This window comes from Trichomycterus rosablanca, chromosome 20, assembly GCF_030014385.1.
Source record: "Trichomycterus rosablanca isolate fTriRos1 chromosome 20, fTriRos1.hap1, whole genome shotgun sequence".
In the NCBI taxonomy this organism is placed as follows: domain Eukaryota; kingdom Metazoa; phylum Chordata; class Actinopteri; order Siluriformes; family Trichomycteridae; genus Trichomycterus; species Trichomycterus rosablanca.
The window spans coordinates 16,101,642-16,127,018 of NC_086007.1; the positions used below are offsets into that span (position 1 = coordinate 16,101,642).

Sequence of the window (25,377 nt, forward strand, 5' to 3'; positions counted from 1 at the left end):
GGGCCATTTTTAAAAAATATATTTTGTTTATGCATTTTTCTCCTCTTTTTCTCCCTTTTTAACACGTCCAATTGCTCAATTGCATCACGCTTCCTCTCCACTGCCGATTCCTGCTCTGATTGAGGAGAACGAAGCTAACCCACGCCACCTCCGACACGTGGGCAGCATGCCGTATGCATCTTGCCACCTATGACAAGTGCAGTGCAGCTCAGCACTGTGTATGGAGAGACACACCCTGACAGCACTCTTTTCTCATCTCTGTGCAGGCGCCATCAATCAGCCAGCAGAGGTCGTAATTGCATTAGTTATGAGAGAGAGACCCTATCCGGCTTAATCCCACCCATATCTGAACAACAGCCAATCATTGTTCATGTGGCCGCTCAGCCTATCCGGCAGGCAGAGCTAAGATTCGATACAATGTATTTGAGATCCCAGCTCTGGTTCCAGCATGTGTTTTTACTGCTGCGCCACCTGAGTGGCTTTGGGCCATTTTTTTTAACAGATTTATAGATTATGAAACAGTCTACCAAATTTAAAAGGCTTTCGGATGTTTCCTTAGAAAATGATGTATGGCTCTGCAAGACTACAAATTACATGGCCTACAGTCATTATATTTTAGTATGGCAGAACATAACTGCCAATTTAGCAATCTTGACTCACCTGGCGTGAAAGGCTGAGACACGTTTGCATTGATTGACACCATGGCCCGAGAGCGAGGTGGTGTAGCCACAACACGTGAGGTGGAAGACACTGCTCCTGTATCTGACACTACAAAAAAGCTGCTGGCTCCTCCAAATGTCTGGTTAGAAGGAAAAAGCTGGATAAAACCAGTTTCCTGACCGATAGGTCGGATCTGTGAAGGTTGTGCATTGTTAGCTGCATTTATAGCCAAGTCTCCTGTAGATTCTGTACCCTGTAGGCTGTTCACTGCCTGTGCGGTCTCCTCCTGAGTAATGGAGTAGCCAGAGGATACAGAAGGGGCCTTAGATGGAGATTTAGCTGGGGAGGAGAGGAAGATGGTGGGGACATGGTTGGCAGTGATGCTGGAAACAGCCTGGTTTAGAGCAGAGTCATTGCCCTGCTGCTCTTGTTCATCGCTAATAATTATCTTCAGAGCCACCACTTTACTGGGGTCAGACTGTGTTGTCTGGGACTGAGATACACCATCAGTTGTTGAAGAGGTGGAGTTGGCTGCATTGGCAGAGACAGCTGAAGCTGAAGAGATGCTCTTTGAAGTACAAACTTCTGCCTCTTTGGGATTTAATTCATTTGCTTGTGTGACGGTGTCTAGTAAAGAAACCTTATTTGTTGCTGGTTGCTGACTTGGTTCTTTGCTGACATTGTGTGTTGCTCTGTGCCGTGATGGCTCACTCATGCTCTGACCAGATGTTTCTACGGTTTCAACACTCTTCTCCGCAGCTATTTGAGTCTTTTTGTCTCTCTCCGGTCCAGATTTTTCTCCTGAGGTGTCAAGAACTAATTCAGGAGTAGTAGTGTCTGCTTGTTTGTCAGATACTGAAGCTTTTTCAGAGCTAGTGTTGTTGATAACTGTAGAGCTCTGTACATTTTTAGAGCTTTCCTGAAAATCTTTTTGTGGTGTCTTTTCCACTATTTCACATGCTGACTCGTCTACTTCCATGCTTGTTCCCTCTTCAGACAAAGAAGAGCTTGATATATTAAGATCTACCGATGATTCTGGTTCACCTTTCTTGTTTGGCTGCCCCCTAGAGGTAGTCTTTACTTCTCTTGTTGTCTTATTGCTGGTCTTGCTGCCACTTTTTTTGGTTTGTGATGCTCCTCTTGCAGTTGCTGTCTGTTTAGCCACTGAGCGAGACTGGGACGGTGCTGAAGCTGGCTTACCCGAACTGAGAGGAACAGCTGACTTTCTTTTGCTTTTCACCTCTTTTACATTACTTTTCCTTATTTTGCTTCTAGTGCTTTCTGCCCCTGATGTGGAATCTTCTAGTCCAGTTCCTTGTGGAAAAAATTTAACGTTTAAAATTGCAAATAATAATAAATAATAATAATAATAACAATAATAATAATTTAAGGGTTTTAGAATGACATGTCCAACAAGCTCATGGTTGGGCATTTACATATTTTTGGCCAAATTTACTATAACACCACTAACGTGCCTTTATCTCAAGCAGTGCCATTAATGACTGAATAATATCCAAGCAACTGAGAGTTATTTATAGTTCCCTCCTCAATTACACTTTTGGTAAACTGTAAATTAAATGTGTTTATTTTAACGTCCTTCTTACACATTTTGTTGTGCCACCTTGCCGCCCAAATATGAATAAAAAGGAGTTAGAAGAAATATACCTTTACTTGAGGTAGAAAACACACACTGCATTTAATACTTAACTATCTGCCAATAAAACAGCAATTTGTATTCTCCTTTAACATTTTACAAGGATGGAGAATAAAGAACAGGGAATGTGAAAGTTTATGGGTTTAGATCGGAGGACTAAGATGGCCATGGCAGGAGCTTGGTGTTCTGTTCAGTAAACCATTTTTGTGTTGATCTGAACATCACTGGATCTTCCAACAGGACAATTAATCACAGTGAAGACCCATGTTTAGTTTCTTGGCAGAGGCAAACACACTAATTTAAAATGTAAAGCCATGCAAACACCTATATTCAATTACATTTCCAATCAAAAGATTTAAGTACGTTCTGCCCATGTGCATTTGCGTCATAGCAGAAGTTTACGAAGTTCAACATGGCGGGAATGAAAAACTGGTCTGCAGAAAAGACGAAGTTTATGCTGCAAATTGTAAAACTTATGTGCCTTGGAATGTTGCAGGATATGACATCCTTTCATGTCAGTAAATAAAGGTAAATAGGATGTACATTTTCCTGAGTCCACTATTATTTTATAGCAATATAAACAAAACAAAAATCACACAAAGACTTTCTTCAGTTTGGTGAGTAAAGTGAACATATAAACTCCTTAGTCTTAATCTATGATTAGAGTTAATTCAATAGGAATTAAGAGAATTTTGCATTAAACATGGCCATTGAGTGTTTGGCAAAAAGCTAATTTTGTGTTTCATCTGACCATAGACATAGATGGTTCTAGTCAAAGTGCCAGTAGTGTTTAGCACACTAAAGGTACCTACATTTTAGATAGACAAAGGATTGCATTTGTAAAATAGCTTTTCCAAGTCATCTTTTGGCATAAATGTGGCTCCAAAATGCTGATTTGTTTTCAGTAACTCTTCAGCGGTGATCATTGAGGATTTGCCCCTCTAACCAATGTGTATGGGGGCAAACTTCAATCTGGATTTTTTATGTCTCTGTGTCTGCAGTGGGACCCTCCTGGGTCTTCTACCAAATTTTACACATTCACATGTTTACTCACTTACCCACACCTGTATACAATTTAGAACAACCAATCTACCTTCTCGATGTTTTTGAAACCACATTATTTACATGTTCATCAAAATAACAGACTTCCTACCAGTCTCACAACTAGACTCATAATATTTACCTGTATCTGTTGCACTGTCCACATGACAAGGCTCATCACTCTCCTGGGTACTGTTACTTCCATCAGCATGCTCACTACCCTCAGCAGCTTTACTCTTTCCTATAAACAGTTCATAGATAGATAGATACCCCAGTGAACAGTGTGTACAGGTGACATTCACATTTCATAGAACTTTAGAGAAAATTCAAAGTATGTAACCTCCTGTGACATTAATCTTACCATAATCAAAAAGATCAAATAGTGCCTGAAATGCAGGGTCTGACTCGGTCTGCTCCAATATGTCCTGGATAGCATCATCAGTCATATGAATCTCTCCCTAAAAAACAATTTAAAACATCTTTGGCATACACTATTTGACACAAATTGTGCACTGGACAAACCAGTACAATCATATATACTTGACATAAATTGTACAAAGAAAATAAAGTAAAATTTCACCTGCAGACCCAGGATTTCATCTATGGACTGCTCCTGCTCCACTGTGCTGCACGGTGCCTTTGACGTCTGGGGGCTGTTATCACTGTCAATAAACATCATTATTATTTATTAGGATTTTAAGGTCATGTTTTACACACTTTGGTTACATTCATGACAGGATGGGTAATTACTGGTTACACCCCAATATACATGATAAAAAATCCTTTTATGTGAAGTAAAATGCACAATATAAAAACATAAACATAAAGCTAGAAGGAAAAATGCTATTTACCTTGCCAAGATTTTGTTGATATTTTCAGCAAGCTTTTCTTGTAAAAATCTGTCATTTAAGATCTTTTCTCGAGCATTCTCGATCACCATTTGCTATAAAGAAAAAATCAGTTAAGCCACATACAGTTAACATTATGTTAGCTATGAATTGCAACAATAATGTAATGTCTGTCATTTCATTTATTTACTGTTTACCTTTCAGACAGATTATTTAGGGTTAATGGTGAAATATTCCCTTTCAAACATTTTTAGCAATATCTAATCATTTGTTCCATTGCATAAATTTTAATGACTAAACAAGCCTGATTGTTTCTCAATTATCTTATGTCCACATTCAAATTAAATAATTTTGGTGTTGCTTGGTTGTTTTTTTTAAGGATCAAAGTAACACAAAATGAATCCTGCTTCTAGCTTAAATACCACTACAAGCCACAAACTAGAGTACTCAGAACTATGTGAGTATAATGACACCTCTGTTTTAGTGTACACACTGGTGCCATACATAACTACAGTATATACTGCAGTTGCAAAAATCTTCAGAAAATAGAGGGAAAGTATTTTTAGTGTATAATTACACCAAACCCTTGCCAGCTTCTAATTTCAACATATAGCTTAAAACCAAGTGTAAAAACTTACAGATAAGTTTTCTGTCATGGCCTCCTGGTTCTGTGTGTCCACAGTGAGCGTGCTGGACACAGTAATGCCTCTGCTAATTCCAAGTTGGCTTCCTGCTCGTCTTCTAGGCGAGTCACTGGAAAAAAACATCAAATAGCAGTTTATCATAATACAATTTCAAGATTTAACACCTTGTGTTGATTTATAGCATTTATTATTACTTATTTATTAAGATATTACTTACCATTTTCTGCGAGCTGGAGATAGCGGTCCTGGTGTCAATCTTATATCAGGTACTGTAATGTGTAATTGTGAATCTTCTGTACAGATTAAACGTGTAAACAACAAAATTAAGGATGAAACATGCAATTCAGCAAAATCAAAATCAATTAGCAGCAAAATAGTTGACAGTAAATTTCATTATCGATCTAATGTTTCATTTAGAGATGCATGAGTACCGATACTGGTATCGGGTATTTGCCCGATACCGCGCTCATTAACTTGTACTCGTACTCGCAAACGAGGCTCCGATACTAAACATCCGATACCGTGTGCCTAGTGCACGTTGCTGCGTTATGCCTAGTTCACACTACACGATTTTTGCCCTGAGAGATTATATCAGAATACACCGGCACACACACGTTTTACAGTATTTCTGACCTGATCGTTCTCTACAAAACATCCAACTCACTACAGAACAATCCATGCTATTCGTCCACTCAGATTCATTTATTTTTCCTCCTTGATTTCATCACATCAGCGCACAAACACTTTGATCACTCGCTACTTGTTGACGTGCATTTTTGGACGTGGTATCATTAAACCCCCTCATCACTTCTCATGTGTGTTTTTGTTTAAAAAAAAACGGTATTTGTGAGACCGTTGGTTTCTGTTCAGTGCGTGTACTCAAAGGAACAAATCAACTGTTCCATTGCACTATTTTACACTAAAAACTACACTATTCCATAATGCTCCAGATTGCATCATTCTAAATCAGAAGTGGAAAGTAACGAATTACATTTACTCGCGTTACTGAAATTGAGTAGTTTTTTGTGTACTTGTACTTTGTAAAGTAGATTTTACAGCCTGTAATTTTACTTAAGTATGTTTTGTACTAAGAATTGTAATTCGCTACATTTTAAATAACATCCGTTACTGAGTAAAAAAAAAAAAACCGCGTCTGGGAAACTGCTGCAGTGAATTCTGTGCTGGGGAGTCAGATCCTTTTTCTCGGTTCCTTTTATATATATAAATATATACAAATAAATTCTTTAAAAATCCTACAATGTGATTTCCTGGATTTTTTTTCTCATTTTGTCTCTCATAGTTGAAGTGTAGCTATGATGAAACTTACAGACCTCTCTCATCTTTCTAAGTAGGAGAACCTGCACAATCAGTGGCTGACTAAATACTTTTTGACCACACTGTATATATATATATATATATATATATATATATATATATATATATATATATATATATATATATATATATACAACGACTCCCAGAAATGAGAATCGGTTCCTTTATTTCAGTTTAAGGGGCCGTTCAATAGAATTGAGTCGAGTCATTCTACGACACATATCACTAGTGGTTATTCAGTTTGAAAAAGTTTTATGGGACTAAAAGGACACATTACACATCCCTAAATGTTTTAAATGTTGTATGAACATGTTTTTTCTTTTATATTTTAATTAAAAACAACTATTGTGAGATTAATATCCACTTGTCCTGTTTGCATTACCCAGAAGAGACACGCCCTCCTGTTAAAAAGTAGTAAAACGAAGTAACGTTTACTCTAAGTACATTTTAAATGAGTTACTTTTTACCTAAGTAGATTTTTAGACTAGTAACTTTGAGTACTCTTTCCACCTTTGTTCTAAATAGGTATTGGCAAGTACAAAAATACATGTACTTGTACTTGGTTGGGAAAAAATGGTATTGATGCATCCCTAGTTTCATTATCTATTGTTTATTCCATACTAAAATAAATAAATATTATTGGACAAGCTAGCATAAACTGAATCCCAAATGTACTTCTAGTTTGTACCTGTGCGCACTACATACAGCTTAGAAAGTATTACTAGCAAAGTTCTCAAAAGTATGGGAACATTTCACAGTAGACTCCTCACAAAAGCTCCCTAGCTGCACAATCAGCAGATGAGAGAGCATATTAGATGCACAGATAGAGAAGCACTGTAAATTTTGATAAACCTGTAGGAACTAAACCAGTCAATGTGCAAACCCCATTTCCAGAAACGTTGGATGGTTTTGTAATACACAATAAAAAAGAAGTATCTGTGATTGTTTTTTACTTTATATCAGTTTAACAAAGACTCAAAAGAATTAACAATGATTGCCAGTGTTTTCTCTAATCAACTACATTTGGGGTTTTTTTCTCAGATTTTTTTCCCAATTTTCTTCCCTAATCCAGTCGTATCCAATTACCCTGGTTGCGTTACGCCTCACCTCTACTGATACAACCCTCCACTGCTGACTGAGGAGCTTCGCAACTAACCCATGCCCCCTCCGACACGTGAGCAGTACCGACTGCCTTTTTTCACCTGCACGAGGTGAGTTCATATGCGGACCAGCTTTGTGCACGGACAGCCACACCCTGATCAGCATTATTCCCCAACCCTGCACAGGTGCCATCAATCAGCCAGTCGTAATTGCACCAGTTACGAGAAACCCTGGTCCGGCTTTTCCATCCCTGAACAACAGCCAATCGTTGTTCATGTGGCCGCCCACGGATGCCGTCCAGCTTTCCCATCCCTGAACAACAGCCAATAGTTGTTCATGGGGCCGCCTCCTGGATGGCAGAGCTGAGATTCAATACGGTGTATTCGAAATCCCAGCTCTGGTGTGCCAGCGTATTTTACGGAAATTTTGTCTTGATGCGAGATTTCAGCTGCTCAGCAGTCTTTGGTCACCGCTGTCCGATTCATGGTGCACCAATAGAACACAAATCTGTACTGCAGAGGATCTCTCCAGATTGCTTAATTTTTTACAATATTATAAACAGTAGATGGTGATATGCTAAATTATTTAGAACCCTGCATTGAGAAATGTTCCGATTGGTGAGCCATGACTCGTCATTGCTTGTAAAGATCCCCCATTCTATACCCAATCATGATTCCCTCACCTGTTACTAATTCACCTGCTGGTTGTGAAATGCTATAATTTAAATATGCTATAATATTCACTCCTATTTTGCCTCTGTCCTAATTATTTCGAGTGTGTTGCAGGCATCAAATTTCTGCTTACAAATTCCTTCTTGGAAAAGTGATTTAAATCAGGTAAACTATTTTGCCATCATGTCTCAATCATAAACTGCAAAACAACAACAGGTTCAAACCATTAATGAAAAAAACTGTTGCTTAAATCATTTAAACCACCAGTGGTCTGAATTACAGAGGTGCTACCAGCCTGGCCAGATTTTGGAAGTGTGTGTGAGACTGACGATGTCTCAGTGGTTGCATTTTCAACAGCACTGTGGGATTATTCATTTCTTTTATGCTTCATGTTTTGAGTAACCATGTAAATCAATTTTACTGCAAATTTGAACCCAGACCATCATTCCAACATTTTCAACATTCCACATCCCAGATGCAGAAAAAGAAGCACCACGCTGAAAGCATAGTTGCATGACAACAGAGGCTAATATATATGAGTTTGGGCCTAGTTGGGCCCTCCTTGGGCTGAAGTTTGGACACAGTAGTAGCAAATTCACTGGTTCAAATACCATAACAGTTTAAATGCTCAACCACAAAACAACAAGGTAAGATTCCATGTGTTATGATAAGGGTAGTTTAAATGTTAAAACTAAACTAAACTGTTCTGTAGTTGAGCATATACACTGTGACGGTATACTAATCACCCAAGAAAAATAATTATATAATTATTTACTCATAATAGTAAAAATGTCCATCACTAATACCGAACAAGAACAAAAAATGTTACTGTTATAACATCTAGGTCTCACCTGGCTGAGAGAGGCTAATAGTGGAGGTTCTAGTTTGCTGGGAGGTGTAGCACACTGGGGTGGAATGTCCCAGGATGCCCTGAGGAGCTACAATAGAACTGGCAACACAGTTCTCTGGAGTAGATACTGTTATGTCCCCATTAGAAGAAGACTGAGACAGAAGAACCCTCTGACGTCGCATACTCTGAATGCTGTTCTGTGTGCGGACTGTTAACAAGGAAATAAATCGTGCTTAATGTTTAAAATTGACAGAACAGTAATGAACTTAACAAGTATGCATAGCATATAGCTATCAATTCATTCCAAATTAACACAATTTCAACTTACGTCGCTGGATTTGTAAAACAGCAGGAGAGTTTTGCATAGATCTGTGAACATAAAAAAGAATTTTAAAATGTGCATGTGTTTCAGATATGTACTGCAAATGCACACACTCATGTACAGTAACTTACTTTATTTGGTTGAGAGTAAAATCCAACTTTTTCCATAATGATGTCATCATTGCTGGTATTTGATTCTCCTGACATGTTTCTGTAAATCAGATTCATGCAGGACTTAAAAATTAATCTTCAATTTATTGTTTACAAAATTGTACTATATTATCCAGTAGTTACTACATATTAAATATTGTGTGTTATATCAGATATATTAAATATATTATCTGAGATATGTAAAATATATAAATCAGACATAAAACAATCCATATTGTATTTTTCTTACCTTTTGTTTTTACAGCAACATATTCATTTAAAATTGTGGTCAGGTTTTTCCCAAAAAGAGACTGTAAATACAAAACATCAGTTATCGAATTTCATTTGGGTAATCCTACAGTAAACCACTAGTTAGTAGATGTTTTTAATAAATTATATAACTAATAACAAAAATTGGGTGGCAGAGAAAGTAGTAATAATTAAATAAATTTTAACCAGCACATAAACAGGAAAATAACTTGCTTTATGTTACATCTTGTAAACCACAGTTGGACCAGATTGTACAGAAGTAGAGCCAGGAAAAGTATGTTTGTGTTGCCTGGTCACGTGAAAAATCATGGACTTAATGTGGGTCACTTGAAAAAAAAAAAAAAAAGTTTGAAAACCCTGATCTACATGGCACACAAGGAGTATACTAATTAAATCATATTCTTCAGCCACCAGCTGGTTACATTCTCATCCAGTTCAGCGGCTGTTAGGACTGACTTCTCAGGCTTTTAGTAACTCAGTTGCAATGTGTATGGCTACTATCCGGGTCCTTTCTGTGTGGAGTTTGCATGTTCTCCCCATGTCTGCATGGGTTTCCTGCGAGAGCTCCGGTTTCCTCCCACAGTCCAAAGACATGCAAGTGAGGTAAATTGGAGATACAAAATTGTCTATAACTGTGTATGAACTTGTGAACTGATAAATCTTGTGCAACAAGTGACTACCTGTTCTGTCATGAATGTAACTAAAAGTGTGTAAACATGACGTTAAAATCCTAATAAATAAATAAATCCTTTTTATTATTATTAGGTGCAATTAAGTCAATTTCGACTACTGGCAAACATATGGTTAGAGCTTCTCCAGAACATACTTTTATATGTTTTGATCATCAGGCTTCTTAATAACTCTTTCCTTTTTAATGTTCTAATTGTATCCATATATTTTGTTGCTGACCATCAACAGCTTAATTGTCTTTTCTAATGACTTGCTTCTTCTCATAATGTGTACATTAGTTGCCCCATGTTGGTTTAAAATCTCACATATCAAAGTGTTTTGTCATAAGTCATTTGCCACTAATACAGTCTATTAATTGCTTGTATGATACCACCGTTGCAGACATGATTAAAAATAACATATTAATAATATATACGGCAACACGTACAAAGACACATGCAGGGATGGTTCCATCCTCAGTGCTGTGTTCTGCATACTCTCTCAGGTTAGGACTCTCCACAATGAATGCTCTACTGGTAGCACTCAGCCCCTCCTGCTGCAGATAACCTAGATAAACAACAACTCGGGTTAATAGGAAGATGTGCACTGTCAATACATAAACTACCCAGCAAGCGCACTTAGCAAGTTTTGTTGTCTCCTACTACAGAACTCACAATATTAACGTGTAGCTATTGAGGACATGTTATTTAGAATGCTTTAGTCTGTGTTACTGCAGCACTGTTCACTTGCTACTTTCTCTAGTAATGTCTGTGAACTTACCCAGTACCAGTCTCGCGACATCCGACGGTAGCAGCATGTTTAGGGATCAGTTAATCTCCCAAACAGGATTAAACCTCACAACACGTTTAAAAACCGTGATTAACGCTAAATAACATTACATAAGTTTCATTATTACGCGACAGTCGAACGAGACAACATACTCCATAATGCGAAAAGGCGCGGAAAAGGTTAGGTCACCCGGATGTTGTTTGTGAAAAGAACCCTGGGAAGTGTAGTTTTCCGGTGTGTCCAAACGGAATCAGATAAATTACCCATGCATATGAACTTCATGCTACAGTTACATCCTTAAGTTATAATGCAGCCGCGAAGAAAAACTCATTAAGACTGTGAATAAATTAATTCTGATCATTTTGCCTGCTTCCATTTGTCTTCAGTAAAGGCTTCATCCTGATTAAAAGTAAATATGTGACTATTTCGAAAACGCTTCACAGTGTCAAATTCAACCTGGGCAGCACAGAGGTGTTGTATAAATTATACAACACATTATTAAATATAGACCTACACCTTAAATAGCTATTTGTTTTTACATGAAAAATAAAGCAAATGCAAAGTAATTCAATACAAAAATGTTTACGCACTTTAATTTTTTATATTTGTTAAGCTTATCTTTAACATTTGAATTTGCCCTCCTCCCATTACTTTTATTAAACTACTTGTAATATTAGATAATGCTAACCCAAGTAAATACAAAATACATTTGATGTTTTTATTTATTAAAGGAAAAATGTTCTATAGCCCTACCTGGCGTACATGGAAAAGTAAATACCCAATTATTTACTAAAATGCAACTAGTTAAACAGTTAACCTCAACCAGACATTAATACTGCCATACCTGTTGAATCTGAATATCACATAAAAACTACTTCAAAAAGCAGCACATAATAAAACATTCTATGAAGATTTAAATACAGATGCAAAACCAAGTCATAAAAATGTACCAGTCTGGGAAAGGTTACAAAGCCAGTGTTAAGGTCTGGAACTCCAGCAAACCACAGTAGTCTGGGACCAAAGTTGTGAACCTTTTCAGTAGTGACCGGCCTATCAAGAATTAATTATACAGTTGTATACAGGGGACAGTTGTGGCCTAGCGGTTAAGATACTGGACTACTAATCCAAAGGTTGGTGGTTCAAGCCCCACCACTGCCAGGTTTCCACTGTTGGGCCCTTGAGCAAGGTCCTTAACCCTCAATTGCTCAGACTGTATACTGTCACAGTACTGTAAGTCGCTTTGGATAAAAAGCGTCTGCTAAATGCTGTAAATATATATTCTATTATATAATATATTCTAACTAATATTATATAGTAGTTAGGATTGCTGGGCAAAAAAATAATAAAAAAAATATATATATATATATTACACTTACACGTGTGTTAAATGCTTTGGTGCAGAGGCTGTGTTTACTTATCAACACACAACGCCACTGAATATGCAAATGCTGCAGTGACTTTTAATTTGTTAAACCCCACCGCTCCAAAGAGTGAGATAAACAACACTAGAACTAGCTTGAGCTAGATAGCGGTTGTACACGTTGAGAAGTAGCGCTTGTAAAAGAGTATTAAAATTGGATTGTGTATTTTGTAAACTTGCCAATGACGGACTCTGTGGCTAAACGGTAGGTGTTGTTACTTTTCTGCGTGTATTTGCATGGCTTAGCGTGCACATTTATGTCGATTGAGACAGAAAATGTGCGAGGACGACTGGTCTGAAATCCAGATGGCTGAATAGGTAGAAGAAATGTCCTGACAAGTTTACTCACTGTGTATGATTTAAGAGACTGTAGTCTATAATCAGGGATTAATTTAATTTAAAAAGTGCTTAAATTATACGAGCTATTGTTTACATATATGTTGTTTACAATGATGTTTACAATGAAAAATTGCGAGAATAATTAAATAAAAAATTAGCCCTAACCAGAAAACAAAGGCACAACACAATATGAATGGTTAAATGTTTAGATTTACTAATATTAAAAATATCTTTACACGTCTTATCGAACGAATTAAATGTAGAAATGCATTTAAAGGCTTGTGACATTTACGTTACTTACGTTACTTTTTATTATTTGAACTATATATTTTTAGCATACGATTACAGCCAAAATGTCATCTATTATAACACGAAAAAAGTAGATGCATGTCTAAAATGCGTAGATTACAGTAGATTTATCATGTTCTCTTGCTTCTGTGTGCTTTTGTTTCTGGGTTTCAAATGTAGGTTCAAACGTACCATTGTTAATAAGCTGAGCTAAAGGCAATTGAGAAAAGTACTAAATTAAACGTCAATCTAGTCTGCTGTATTCTGGGTCATTCATGTTGTTAGGAGTGTGTTGATAACACCGAGTGAGAGAAATCCTCGTGAATCTAGCGTTTATGATGTAAAGGACATCGTGTTTCTTTTACCCACGCCGCTATCTTGCTCAGCTGTGTGTAGAAACACATCACGCCGCCTGCTGGATGAACTCTGTTGAACTGCGCGCGCACACAGCGGGACTGTTGCACAGTATTTCAAGTTAGATTAGATCCAGAACGTGCTGGTTTTGTGTTACATGGGGTGGTTGTTTCATGGCTAATGATGGGATTGAAGTGTTTGGATCACATATCAAGGCTTCTCACAGACGTTCTTAACTAGTGCGTGCTTGTGTACCGTTGACTCTAAACCGGTACAGAACTCTGTGTACTATTAGTTAGTCACGTGTCCTCATTCAAAACAACTCGCCGTATGAATCAGGACGTCATTGCTTATTTCCTGCATTTTTGAACAGTACTATTTTTTTCATTTTTGACGATTTCACTCAAACGCCATATGATTCATGGATTATTTTATACTCCGAGTTTTGCCATTGTTAGCTTTGTGACATAGTCTCTTAATTTCTTCTTAGTAATTAAGGTGGTGACTTTTCTTTGCCCTTATAAATAGGGCTAGTTTGACTGCACCTATTACAAAGTACATAACACATTTGTGTCTTGCCCAGGTTTAAATGTCAAAAAGTCTGTACAAATACCAGCTTTTACTAACAAACTCAAAATATAAGCATGTGAAATGCAAGGTATAAAAATAGGTAAACTGCTTGTCCTATTAAATATATATATTATTCTATTTAAGTGTAATTAAATATGTTATTTTATGTGTTTAAAGGCATCTATTAATAATACACATTGTTAATAACTTTTTGTTCTGCGTATACTAACAACTGACTCTTTAAAAACACCACACAAGTAACTGGACTCCTTTAAAACACAGCACAATGTTCCACTCTACTCTGTCCATATTTATATTTATTATGACTGCACTATTGTTTCTAAAGTGTGCAATATATTCAGTGCAGTATCTTTGTAGCTACTCAGGGCATGTGCGATACCCCACTGCTACCTTACTGCAGTTTCCAACTACTGTCTTGTCTTTTTTTATAATTATAGTTTGTCTTTATTCTTTATATTTAAGATTTTTTTAGGCACACATACATGTGTGTATATTGTGTGTATGTATACACTTCTTGTTCTAATGTTTACTTATTGTATGTGTAAGCACCGTTGGATTGCTGCTCAATTTTGTTGTACACTGTGCAATGACAATAAAGGCATCTTATCTTGTACTATGATAATGTTTTGCTTTTATTTGCAAGGCTTTAATTAAGTAAGCATTGTTTTAGTGAACATTTACATCTGAGTCAACAATAAAACCAGAATTTGTTTTTATTTCAGAAAATAGCCTTATGTACTTCTTATATTAATAATTAAGGTTAGTGTAGCCTAGATATGTAATATAGGGATATCTTCTTATGCCATAATACAGTATTATACAATGTGTCAGAAACGGTTTAATGCACAATTGTCACATCATACTTTCATATTATCATACGTTTTACTTGTTTGATCAAAATAGTTATTGTGTGATGTTTATTTTCTGTGTATGTTTTCATATGGTTAAATGTTTATTCATTTGATTTTAATCTTAATGTTTGACTTAAATGTTTAGACCAATTAGATCTAGAATAGATTAAGTAGTTAAATATTTTTTCTGCCTTATTTTTAAAGAGAAGTGCGTAACCACTTACACTAGATGGATAAAAGTATTGGGATACCTAAACATTACACATATATAAGCTTTTATGACATCCTATTCCAAATCCATAGGCATTAATATGGAGTTGGTCCCCCCTGCAGCTGTAACAGCTTTCACTGTTCTGGCAAAGCTTCATACAAGATTTTGGATTTTGGAGGAATACATTTGTCCAACATGTCTTGGTATGCTGAAGCATTGAATATTACCTTTCACTGAAACAATGTGTTTTTCTGCTGATGTTAATGCCAGAGTAGTTTTGGAACTCTGTGGTTGTGTGGGCAAAGCATTGGTGACTTTTAAACACTACCTTAGCGCAGTGACCCCGCTCTGTAACTTTATGTGATCTGCAACTGTGTGGCTTGAATTCAGTGAGTCCTTTAGAAAGTTTGTTTGTAGAAGCAGACTGCATGGCTAGGTGCTTAGTTTGATTCATTAATAGTATATGTAGTGTACATTGTGTTACATAACTGGAACTGGTGGAATGTTTATTATGTTTATTAACAAATAAGCCTTTCATCAGGCTTAGTGTATGGATGAATTTTAACATTTATTTAACATTTATTTGGTCCAGAAAAGGAATATGTTTCCAAGTCATCATAAATGACTTAAGGCCCAGAGAACTTACCAGTGTTTGTTTTGCAAAATTAATATATGACCTTTTTTAATTGTGTTAGGTTACAATGGTTTTCCAAAGTACTTACAAGCCCATGTGGCAGTGTCCATCATGGAAGCATGACAGTTTTTCAAACAATACCTCTGCAGGCATAATGGTCATGCACATGACAATAGCATGGGAAGCTCGTTCCTTAGGGCGATCGGGCGACGCACCACCAGGGTGAAAGGGAAGAAATTTTTCTATCACATTCAACCAGTGTTAAACTAGTTGTGACTGTTCTGGGCAGTCTGTCTTGCCTCTGAATATCGTAGTCCAATCAGCGTTGTGTTGTGTTTCGTACAGTACCGCCTAGGGTTGGGCGGTATGACGATATTACCGTATACCGCGGTATTTAAAAATGTTGACGGTATTCAAAAATGGTGACGGTATTTTTTAAATGTGAAGCGCCAAATTTCTGCTTCAGGTTTGTTTACCTTGAAAACTGAGACTTTAGGACATGCGCGCATCCACAGTGAGGGAGGGGTGGGAAGGGTAGGCGGTTGGAGCTCGCTGATTGGCTGTGGGGTGCCCACTGGTGATAACACCGAGAGACGAGTGAAGAGCCTCACTGGCTAGCGTTAGCTGTGAGCTAACAAGCAGAAACTGAAAAACGGCTCGTCTTTTAATTTTTGAAAATCAACATTTTTTATCAGTTCCACCGGAAATGAACACAAGCGCGTGCATGCGCGGACATGTACTTATTTACTAAATATATCTTCAGTGTAAATCGAGCACAAGTGTTGAGAAAAAGGAGCAAACAGTAATAATAACGTTACGCCCAATCCGCTGTTCTGACTCTTGTCTGCCATAGATTTTCCTGCCTATGTAAGAACTATTTTTTCCTAAATAAAAGCGCTATATTAAGAAAAAAGAACGTCTCACCTGTCGTGTAATTTGAATTATAAAATATATTGTCTGGCCCTTTAAGAAAGTTAAGCGCACTATAGGGCGTAGGGAGCGAGTGTGTAGGGAATAGATCGGATTTGTACCGTTTCCGTGTTTTGCACTGAGCTTGTGTGACATGTAAAGTAGCGTTCTCGTTAACCACTCAAATGTTTGGACTTTGAATTATTTTAACATTATTTTACATCACCGTCATCGCAGCATGAACATTTACATTCATATTTTTTGTTACGGTATAGAACTTAATTCTGGATTACAGGCATAACTAATCGTACACGTTCATACACTTTTAACTAACTATAAAGTAAGCAGTTAACTTTTGAAATATATTGAAGTGTGTAGCCTGCTATTATTCTGTTTTGTGTGGGCAGAGAGAGATTACAATGCCAAAATGTTATGTGTTAATGTTTGTGTTAAAGTGTAATTGATACACATGCATTTATACTTATGCGTATTTATTATAGATCAGACAAGATAAGCAATGTTTGACGTTCAGATTGTTAAATCTTTTTATAATAAAACATTGAAATATTGTAATTAAACTCAAGTGTGTACACTGTAAAGTTTGTCCGCGACACCCCAAACCCAACCAAACTGTCTTGAACTGACTGACAATTATCTCACAAAGTTGGCCTTAATTATGGAACCTTTCAGAACGGTGTTACCTTAGTTGTATTTTGCCTTTTAATATCTTTGGGTTTTTTTATGTGTTGCAGGTCACTTTTTTATGTTTACAAAATACTACAAAAAATAAAATCACTATACTAATAAAAATAAAAGTACAAAGAAAACATTTTCAGTGTTCTCACATGATTTCTGCCTTATTATCCACCCCTATGTTAATTTTTTTTAGGTAACAAGTACATCTGAGTTTACTATACAAGTTTAACATTATAGTCAGTGTGTGTACTTAGAATCAATTTCTAATCCTGGTAAAGAAGCTCAGGATATTCAGGAAAATAATGGTTTTGACAATGTACTGCCCAAATCTGTGTGTTGCAGTGTCATCAAATTTACATATTTGATATACATATATGCATAAAATGTTTCTCAGTTACAGGCTAGCTGTACAGCATGTTCCAAATGCTTCCCATAATCTGTGCAGTTGGCAGGGTTTTAAATTGTGGTGTTTTAAACTGATTGAACATAATGAAACATTTTGCCGGGGTTTGATTTTGTAGTTTAGGGTTAAGTTTGCTTTTACTTCATCTGATTGTTTTCTTTCTGGGTCGGGTAACTGCAAGAATGTAGCAACAAGCAGCCAAGGATTTTTTACATTTCTGCTCAGTCATACAGTGCTGTTTTAGCAGTTCAGATAAAGTCAAATGCTTTTGCAGGTTCCAATTCTAGTGCCAACCACAGTCATCAAAATAAGCGTCGTTTATTATTTGAAGGAAGATAAGCAGAAATAACACAGAGTTTATTCATAGAGATAACATTTCAAAAGTAAAAATGTTGCTGATTCCTAGCTTAGAATATTTGCTTTTTGGCGGTAATGTATGTCTGTTTTCATAATCCAGTTGAGGTTGAGGAAAGTAGTTTTTTTTTGTTGCATTAAAGGAAAAGTCATCTCTAATAAAACACAAACTGTGCATGGCTACAGCTGCAGTTACACTGGATGTTTAACCTGTATATATAACACTAACCAGAAGTTGGTATGTTTGTTGCATTTTACAAACATTTGTGGGATTCCTTTGTCTGTTTAGGGCACTAACGCACACACACAAACATGCACCATTCACTCAAAGCAGCAAATGCATTCTTTCTATGTTGATATTTTCTTTTTTTGTAAAATTTTTAACTAGAAAAATAAGTCTATAACACAACTTATGTTTTGTTGATTTTGTTTGACATGAATGCATAGCTTTGTCTATACATTTACATTTTTGGCATTTACAGTGTATCACAAAAGTGAGTACACCCCTCACATTTCTGCAAATATTTCATTATATCTTTTCATGGGACAACACTATAGACATGAAACTTGGATATAACTTAGAGTAGTCAGTGTACAGCTTGTATAGCAGTGTAGATTTACTGTCTTCTGAAAATAACTCAACACACAGCCATTAATGTCTAAATAGCTGGCAACATAAGTGAGTACACCCCACAGTGAACATGTCCAAATTGTGCCCAAATGTGTCGTTGTCCCTCCCTGGTGTCATGTGTCAAGGTCCCAGGTGTAAATGGGGAGCAGGGCTGTTAAATTTGGTGTTTTGGGTACAATTCTCTCATACTGGCCACTGGATATTCAACATGGCACCTCATGGCAAAGAACTCTCTGAGGATGTGAGAAATAGAATTGTTGCTCTCCACAAAGATGGCCTGGGCTATAAGAAGATTGCTAACACCCTGAAACTGAGCTACAGCATGGTGGCCAAGGTCATACAGCGGTTTTCCAGGACAGGGTCCACTCGGAACAGGCTTCGCCAGGGTCGACCAAAGAAGTTGAGTCCACGTGTTCGGCGTCATATCCAGAGGTTGGCTTTAAAAAATAGACACATGAGTGCTGCCAGCATTGCTGCAGAGGTTGAAGACGTGGGAGGTCAGCCTGTCAGTGCTCAGACCATACGCCGCACACTGCATCAACTCGGTCTGCATGGTCGTCATCCCAGAAGGAAGCTGACGCACAAGAAAGCCCGCAAACAGTTTGCTGAAGACAGGCAGTCCAAGAACATGGATTACTGGAATGCCCTGTGGTCTGACGAGACCAAGATAAACTTGTTTGGCTCAGATGGTGTCCAGCATGTGTGGCGGCGCCCTGGTGAGAAGTACCAAGACAACTGTATCTTGCCTACAGTCAAGCATGGTGGTGGTAGCATCATGGTCTTGGGCTGCATGAGTGTTGCTGGCACTGGGGAGCTGCAGTTCATTGAGGGAAACATGAATTCCAACATGTACTGTGACATTCTGAAACAGAGCATGATCCCCTCCCTTCGAAAACTGGACCTCATGGCAGTTTTCCAACAGGATAACGACCCCAAACACAACCTCCAAGATGACAACTGCCTTGCTGAGGAAGCTGAAGGTAAAGGTGATGGACTAAACCCAATTGAGCACCTGTGGCGCATCCTCAAGTGGAAGGTGGAGGAGTTCAAGGTGTCTAACATCCACCAGCTCCGTGATGTCATCATGGAGGAGTGGAAGAGGATTCCAGTAGCAACCTGTGCAGCTCTGGTGAATTCCATGCCCAGGAGGGTTAAGGCAGTGCTGGATAATAATGGTGGTCACACAAAATATTGACACTTTGGGCACAATTTGGGGTCTCTTCTGTGTAATGCAAACAGGACAAGTGGATATAAATCTCACAATAGTTGTTTTTAATTCAAATATAATAGAAGAAACATGTTGATACAACATTTAAAACATTTAGGGGTGTGTAATATGTCATTTTAGTCCCATAAAACTTTTTCAAACTGTATAACCACTAGTGATGTGTCGTAGAATGAATCGAATCTATTGAACGGCCTTTTAAACTGAAATAAAGGAACCGATTCGCGCTTCTGGGAGTCATTATGTATATATACGGCTCTTTAAAGGAACCGAGACAAAAGATTTGACTCCCTGTCGCAGAATTCACTGCAGCAGTTTCCCAGACGCGATTTTTTTTAGCGTTTTTTTACTCCGTAACGGAACTTATTTAAAATGTAGCGAATTACAATTCTTAATACAAAACATACTTAAGTAAAAGTAAAATTACAGGCTGTGAAATCTACTTTAAAAAGTACAAGTACACAAAAAAACTACACAATTTCCACCTCTGGTCTTAACTTTAATCCACAACATGGATGTGATTAGTATTTGTATGTTAACATTTTTGAACAAAAGTGCTTAGAGTTGCTGCAGAATTTGCTATATCAGGTGTTGTGCTTGAAGACTACAGAAAAAAGAGTCTAGTCTTTCCTCTCTTATCAACTATTTCTACTGCTTCTTTTTCAGCTGTGGATGCTCGTTCACCGTATCCACCGTGTTGTAGCGGAGTGTAATCAGAGCGGTAACGCTGAGCACTGGCTTTGTGCCTGTGGCGCACGTCATCACGCACTGATGTATGCATATTGATCGAATTTGTTTAAAAATCATATCACCGTTATTGAAACATTTTCTATCGCGATATATATCGATATCGAATTATTGTCCAGCACTATTATTACCTCAACAGGAATGCTTTTGTAATATTTGAATACTGAACAATGGGACAATTGCATATAATAAATTGTCAGTCTGATCTGGAGCCTGACTCTGCACATGCAGATCTGTGTGTAACTTTATTTGTTTACAAAAATGATGTGACTATTTTGCACCATGTCCCAGTATAAAGGTAGATCTTTATACTGTTTATCATCTCATAATAACTACACTAATAATATCAGGAAGAGCTTTAACTTCCCAACTGCTTCTCTCTTTTTATAAGCTTGTTAGTACTTATGCACTGTTTGCTTCTGACTTTGTGTAACATCTGCGTTCTGAATGCTGAACCGGTTCTGTTCAGTGTTTGTTTACGTTACTGACTGTTTCACTTCATTATACTGTTCTTCATTTTAAAAAATTGCATTCCTAGTAAATACAAGTTTAGGTTCGGCAAACAACTTTGCTGTAATATTTGAAATCATATTTCATAGATACAGTTAGACCTACAGACTCCTCTTCTGTGTTCGTGATATTCTTTATCAGCCCACAGATATTTACAAACACTCTCTGGTACATGCTAAAATACTACAGTACTATCAGAGAACTTATTGTGCATCACTTATTCTCCACAGTTCTTACTTACTATACACATTTACAATGCAGGACTTTGGTGATAATGAAGAAAAAAAGATCCTGGGTCCAAAAGTGACACATTCTTCTATCAAATCTTGTCATTATCTTAAAAAAAGAGCAGTTGAAAAGGAAAGAATTCAGCATGAAACACAACCACAAAAGCTCCAGTTTTATTTCTGGGTTCCTAGGTGGCTGCCTTCTGCTTTTTGTCAAATGTTTGAGATAAAACGAGTGGTTCTGTGGTTTCTCATAATCAGATTACTTAAGCGCTTGTAAACCCAAAAATTAGGTTATTGTAATAATCTGATTTCTTTACGTATTTTTGCTATGGTGTGCATGCAAACATACTTAGAAAGGGTGGTTTCTTCAGTAAAGATTGATGGGACTTTATTATTTACACAACAGTGTTGTGGTATTTAAGCAACATAACTGGTGCAAGTTTATGCTAAAAGTAGAACTCATGTAAGATAAGAGATGATTAGTCCTGGTTTCGTGTCTTGCCTATTGTTTAGTATATAATATCTGATTTTGGATGCAGTTCCAGTCTTTAGGTTAAAATAGGAGCAACTTAAACAAATACAACATTATGTGTTATTAGTATCAGAAATACTAAAGAGAAAAATTCACCAGTAAAGCAAGTTGAGTGTAGAATTGAATCAGGTAGATGTTTGCAATAATGGAAAATGTATTTATGCTATACAATTTTTATTTTAAAAGCAATGACATTTAAAATAAATGTATTATAAGCCTGAGAAAACATCGTTTAAAAATATAGTTGTAGGGAAAACACGAAAAAGTGTAAGAAGGCCAAACAAAATAGGACTGAATGAACTCAAGAGCTGCTTTTCTTATGATAAAAATGTGAAATGCAATACAAACTTCATTGTTCTTCCATATTAACATGCAGAATACATGCCAAAATGAAAAGCAAACTCTTTTTATTAAGTTTTCATTGGTAGAGAATTGTAATTGGACTGTGATTGTGGCATGAAAACCACACTGCCTGGGCTGATTGTTTTGGCACATTTAAAGCACTAAACAAGGAAATGTAGTACCACTGCGAGTTGATTGCATTTCAAGCTGCTTTTTAGTCAGTTCTGACACACATTCAGCATTTCAGTGTTTTAAATGCAGGTCTGTATGTATTGTTTTTTTGGGTAAGAGATTAAGAGTGATGTTATGCAATTGATCTTTTAATTTTCATTTTAGATGTTTTGCGCATGTCAGTACGATTTTAAAGTCTTGTCTGCTACTTTGTTTTGTGACATTGCATTTCAGTGAGGCATACATGTTTGAATCACTGCATGGTGAAAGGCTATGTTGTAATTTCACAGCTAATTGTATACAATTATGAAACAAATTCAGCATTTTATTTTTAGAAATAGGGTTTGTAGCTCACCTTGAAATCACTAGTCAATATTCTACCCTGTGCACCTTTAAATGTTTGTGAATTCATAGATTGAATTGTTTCCATTTTTTTAATTTCCATCTAAACATTTTCACAGCAATAAACACTTCCACTGTCTTAAAGTCTCGTCTTACTGACTTAGTTTGTTCCTATTTATTTTTTGTAGGCCGAGCTCAGAGATGCGGAAAGTGCGCTTGCGTGATGCTGCACGCTGTAGAAGGAGTCAGGAGACGGAGGTGTTTTACGAGCTTGCCCAATCTTTGCCCCTCGCTCGCCGTGTCACCTCCCACCTTGACAAAGCCGGCATCATGAGGGTGACCCTGAGCTACCTGCGTATGCGCCAACTTCTCCACTCCTGTAAGCTTTGGTCTCTCTTGCCTCTAAAACATCATGTTAATCTTCAGGTTTAGGCACCCCCGTCGGTGTCTGGGGTAGAATAGGTCCTCAGCCCTATCATGCCGTTTGTAGGAAGCAAACATTATTTGCACTGAGGTGTGACTTGTGGTTATAAAAGAAAAGATCCTGGTATTTGAGGGGAATGGCAAGTTGTGGCTGTCAGGACCCAACATAGTATTTTGGCTCGTATTTCCTATAGGCAGAAAGTTGGAGAGGCCCGCTTTAATCAACCATATGGTCAGGATGTGCCTAGGTTGTATCTTCTACAAGATCCCTAGAAGGTCCTGGCTAAGGGTCAGTCAAACAGTGTTATTCCATCTGATGCCTGCTTGTGTATATCATCTTTATATCCCTGGTACATGTCCACTGGATCTTCGCACCTCTGTGTACCCCCTTGTTGGGCTCTGAGGTGGTTGAGGAGTAAAGATGATGAATCTTTACTATTTAAATATGGTGACTAAACAAAACCCCTAAAGAAAACTTATAGACACAAACTTTCCCTCAAGTGAAAACAAAACAGAAAGCTTGCAGACACCCCCCTTACCCACCAAGCAAAACCAACTACCCAGCCCCATAACCAAAGCCCATAACCCACTCCCTGACTACTTAAACAAAGAAAAAACTGTTGAAGACATTAAATTCTTTGAAATAAGACCCCCCCCCCCCAAATCACCTCCAAGCCATAGCAGAAGCTGATTTCACAGGGAAAAGCTAAAATCATGTGTGTTCATTTTACCATTTTCATTTACATTTTTAGCATTTAGCAGACGCTTTTATCCAAAGCGACTTACACAATGAGCGGAACACAATGAGCAATTGATGGTTAAGGGCCTTGCTCAAGGACCCAACAGTGGCAACTGGGTGGTGGCAGGGCTTGAAAAAAAATACATTAGACCAAATCCAATGCCTAAAACACCACAACACTTATTAGGGACGAAGGTGAGATAGCAAATAAACTTGCTAAGAACTTTATTTATCCAGCATAAACTCCTCACCTGAATTTCAATCAATTAAAAAACTAAAAGAACAAACTGTATTCTACTAAAGAACAAACCCTTTCTACTAATAAAACTTCAAGAGCGGCACAGTTGGTCAGTGGGTGGAACTGTCGCCTCACAGCAAGAAGGTCCTGGGTTTGATCCCCAGGTGGGGCAGTCCGGGTCCTTTCTGTGTGGAGTTTTCGTGTTCTCTCCGTGCCTGTGTGGGTTTCCTCTGGGAGCTCCGGTTTCCTCCCACAGTCCAAAGACATGCAAGTGAGGTGAATTGGAGATAAAAAATTGTCCATGACCGTGTTTGATGTTAAAAGTTGTGAGCTAATTAATCTTGTGTAACTATGCTTTCTGTCATTAATGTAACCAAAGACTGTAAAACATGACGTTAAAATCATATTCCTAATAAATAAATAAATTCTACTAGTAGAACTTTAAAATGCTATCAAAAGATCACACAACACTGCAACAAAACCTGACAAAATCCATAACCAAAGAAGCTGCCTTTGAATACGTTGCTCAGTTTCCTAAACTTAGTATGGATTTCAGGCAATATTCCGACCACACAGAAAGAAGCTTTTATTCCCACATCCCAAAGCCAGTTAAAAAAATCACAATGACCTTAACAAATATCACCCTATAGTGCTCACTGGTTCTCTCTGTAAAATGACCTGACCACCTCACCCGACTAGAAGCCTCTAAGAGTAACTCACAAGAGTAACTCACAAGAGTAACTCACAAGAGTAACTCACAAGAGTAACTCACAAGAGTAACTCACAAGAGTCAACACAGCGTAGATAGATAGATAGATAGATAGATAGATAGATAGATAGATAGATAGATAGATAGATAGATAGATAGATAGATAGATAGATAGATAAAGCGGTTGGACAATGAAACTGAAACACCTGTCATTTTAGTGTGGGAGGTTTCATGGCTAAATTGGACCAGTCTGGTGGCCAATCTTCATTAATTGCACATTGCACCAGTAAGAGCAGAGTGTGAAGGTTCAATTAGCAGGGTAAGAGCACAGTTTTGCTCAAAATATTGCAATGCACACAACATTATGGGTGACATACCAGAGTTCAAAAGAGGACAAATTGTTGGTGCACGTCTTGCTGGCGCATCTGTGACCAAGACAGCAAGTCTTTGTGATGTATCAAGAGCCACGGTATCCAGGGTAATGT

At 37.4% G+C, this 25,377-nt stretch overlaps 2 protein-coding genes across 4 annotated transcripts in view; one reads left to right on the forward strand and one right to left on the reverse strand.

The window, feature by feature from the left end:
- npat (nuclear protein, ataxia-telangiectasia locus) overlaps positions 1-11,068 on the reverse strand; it is a 30,137-nt gene extending 19,069 nt beyond the window's left edge. For both annotated transcript variants that reach the window (XM_063016582.1, XM_063016581.1), the window contains exons 1-13: positions 10,995-11,068; positions 10,663-10,781; positions 9,526-9,586; positions 9,258-9,336; positions 9,133-9,173; positions 8,806-9,012; positions 5,065-5,140; positions 4,842-4,956; positions 4,207-4,298; positions 3,936-4,017; positions 3,717-3,813; positions 3,498-3,596; positions 661-1,974 (exon numbers count right to left, since the gene is read on the reverse strand). In XM_063016582.1, coding sequence (XP_062872652.1) covers positions 661-1,974; positions 3,498-3,596; positions 3,717-3,813; positions 3,936-4,017; positions 4,207-4,298; positions 4,842-4,956; positions 5,065-5,140; positions 8,806-9,012; positions 9,133-9,173; positions 9,258-9,336; positions 9,526-9,586; positions 10,663-10,781; positions 10,995-11,031 — 2,419 coding nt within the window. In that variant the 5' untranslated portion in view covers positions 11,032-11,068. The remainder of the gene's footprint in view (positions 1-660; positions 1,975-3,497; positions 3,597-3,716; positions 3,814-3,935; positions 4,018-4,206; positions 4,299-4,841; positions 4,957-5,064; positions 5,141-8,805; positions 9,013-9,132; positions 9,174-9,257; positions 9,337-9,525; positions 9,587-10,662; positions 10,782-10,994) is intronic.
- hif1al (hypoxia inducible factor 1 subunit alpha, like) overlaps positions 1-25,377 on the forward strand; it is a 45,731-nt gene that overhangs the window by 8,304 nt on the left and 12,050 nt on the right. Inside the window, exons 1-2 of one of the 2 annotated variants that reach the window (XM_063016583.1) lie at positions 12,530-12,628; positions 22,972-23,162. In XM_063016583.1, coding sequence (XP_062872653.1) covers positions 12,606-12,628; positions 22,972-23,162 — 214 coding nt within the window. In that variant the 5' untranslated portion in view covers positions 12,530-12,605. Of the gene's footprint in view, positions 1-12,529; positions 12,629-22,971; positions 23,163-25,377 lie in introns of those variants that run through there. The other variant, XM_063016585.1, reaches the window with a different exon arrangement.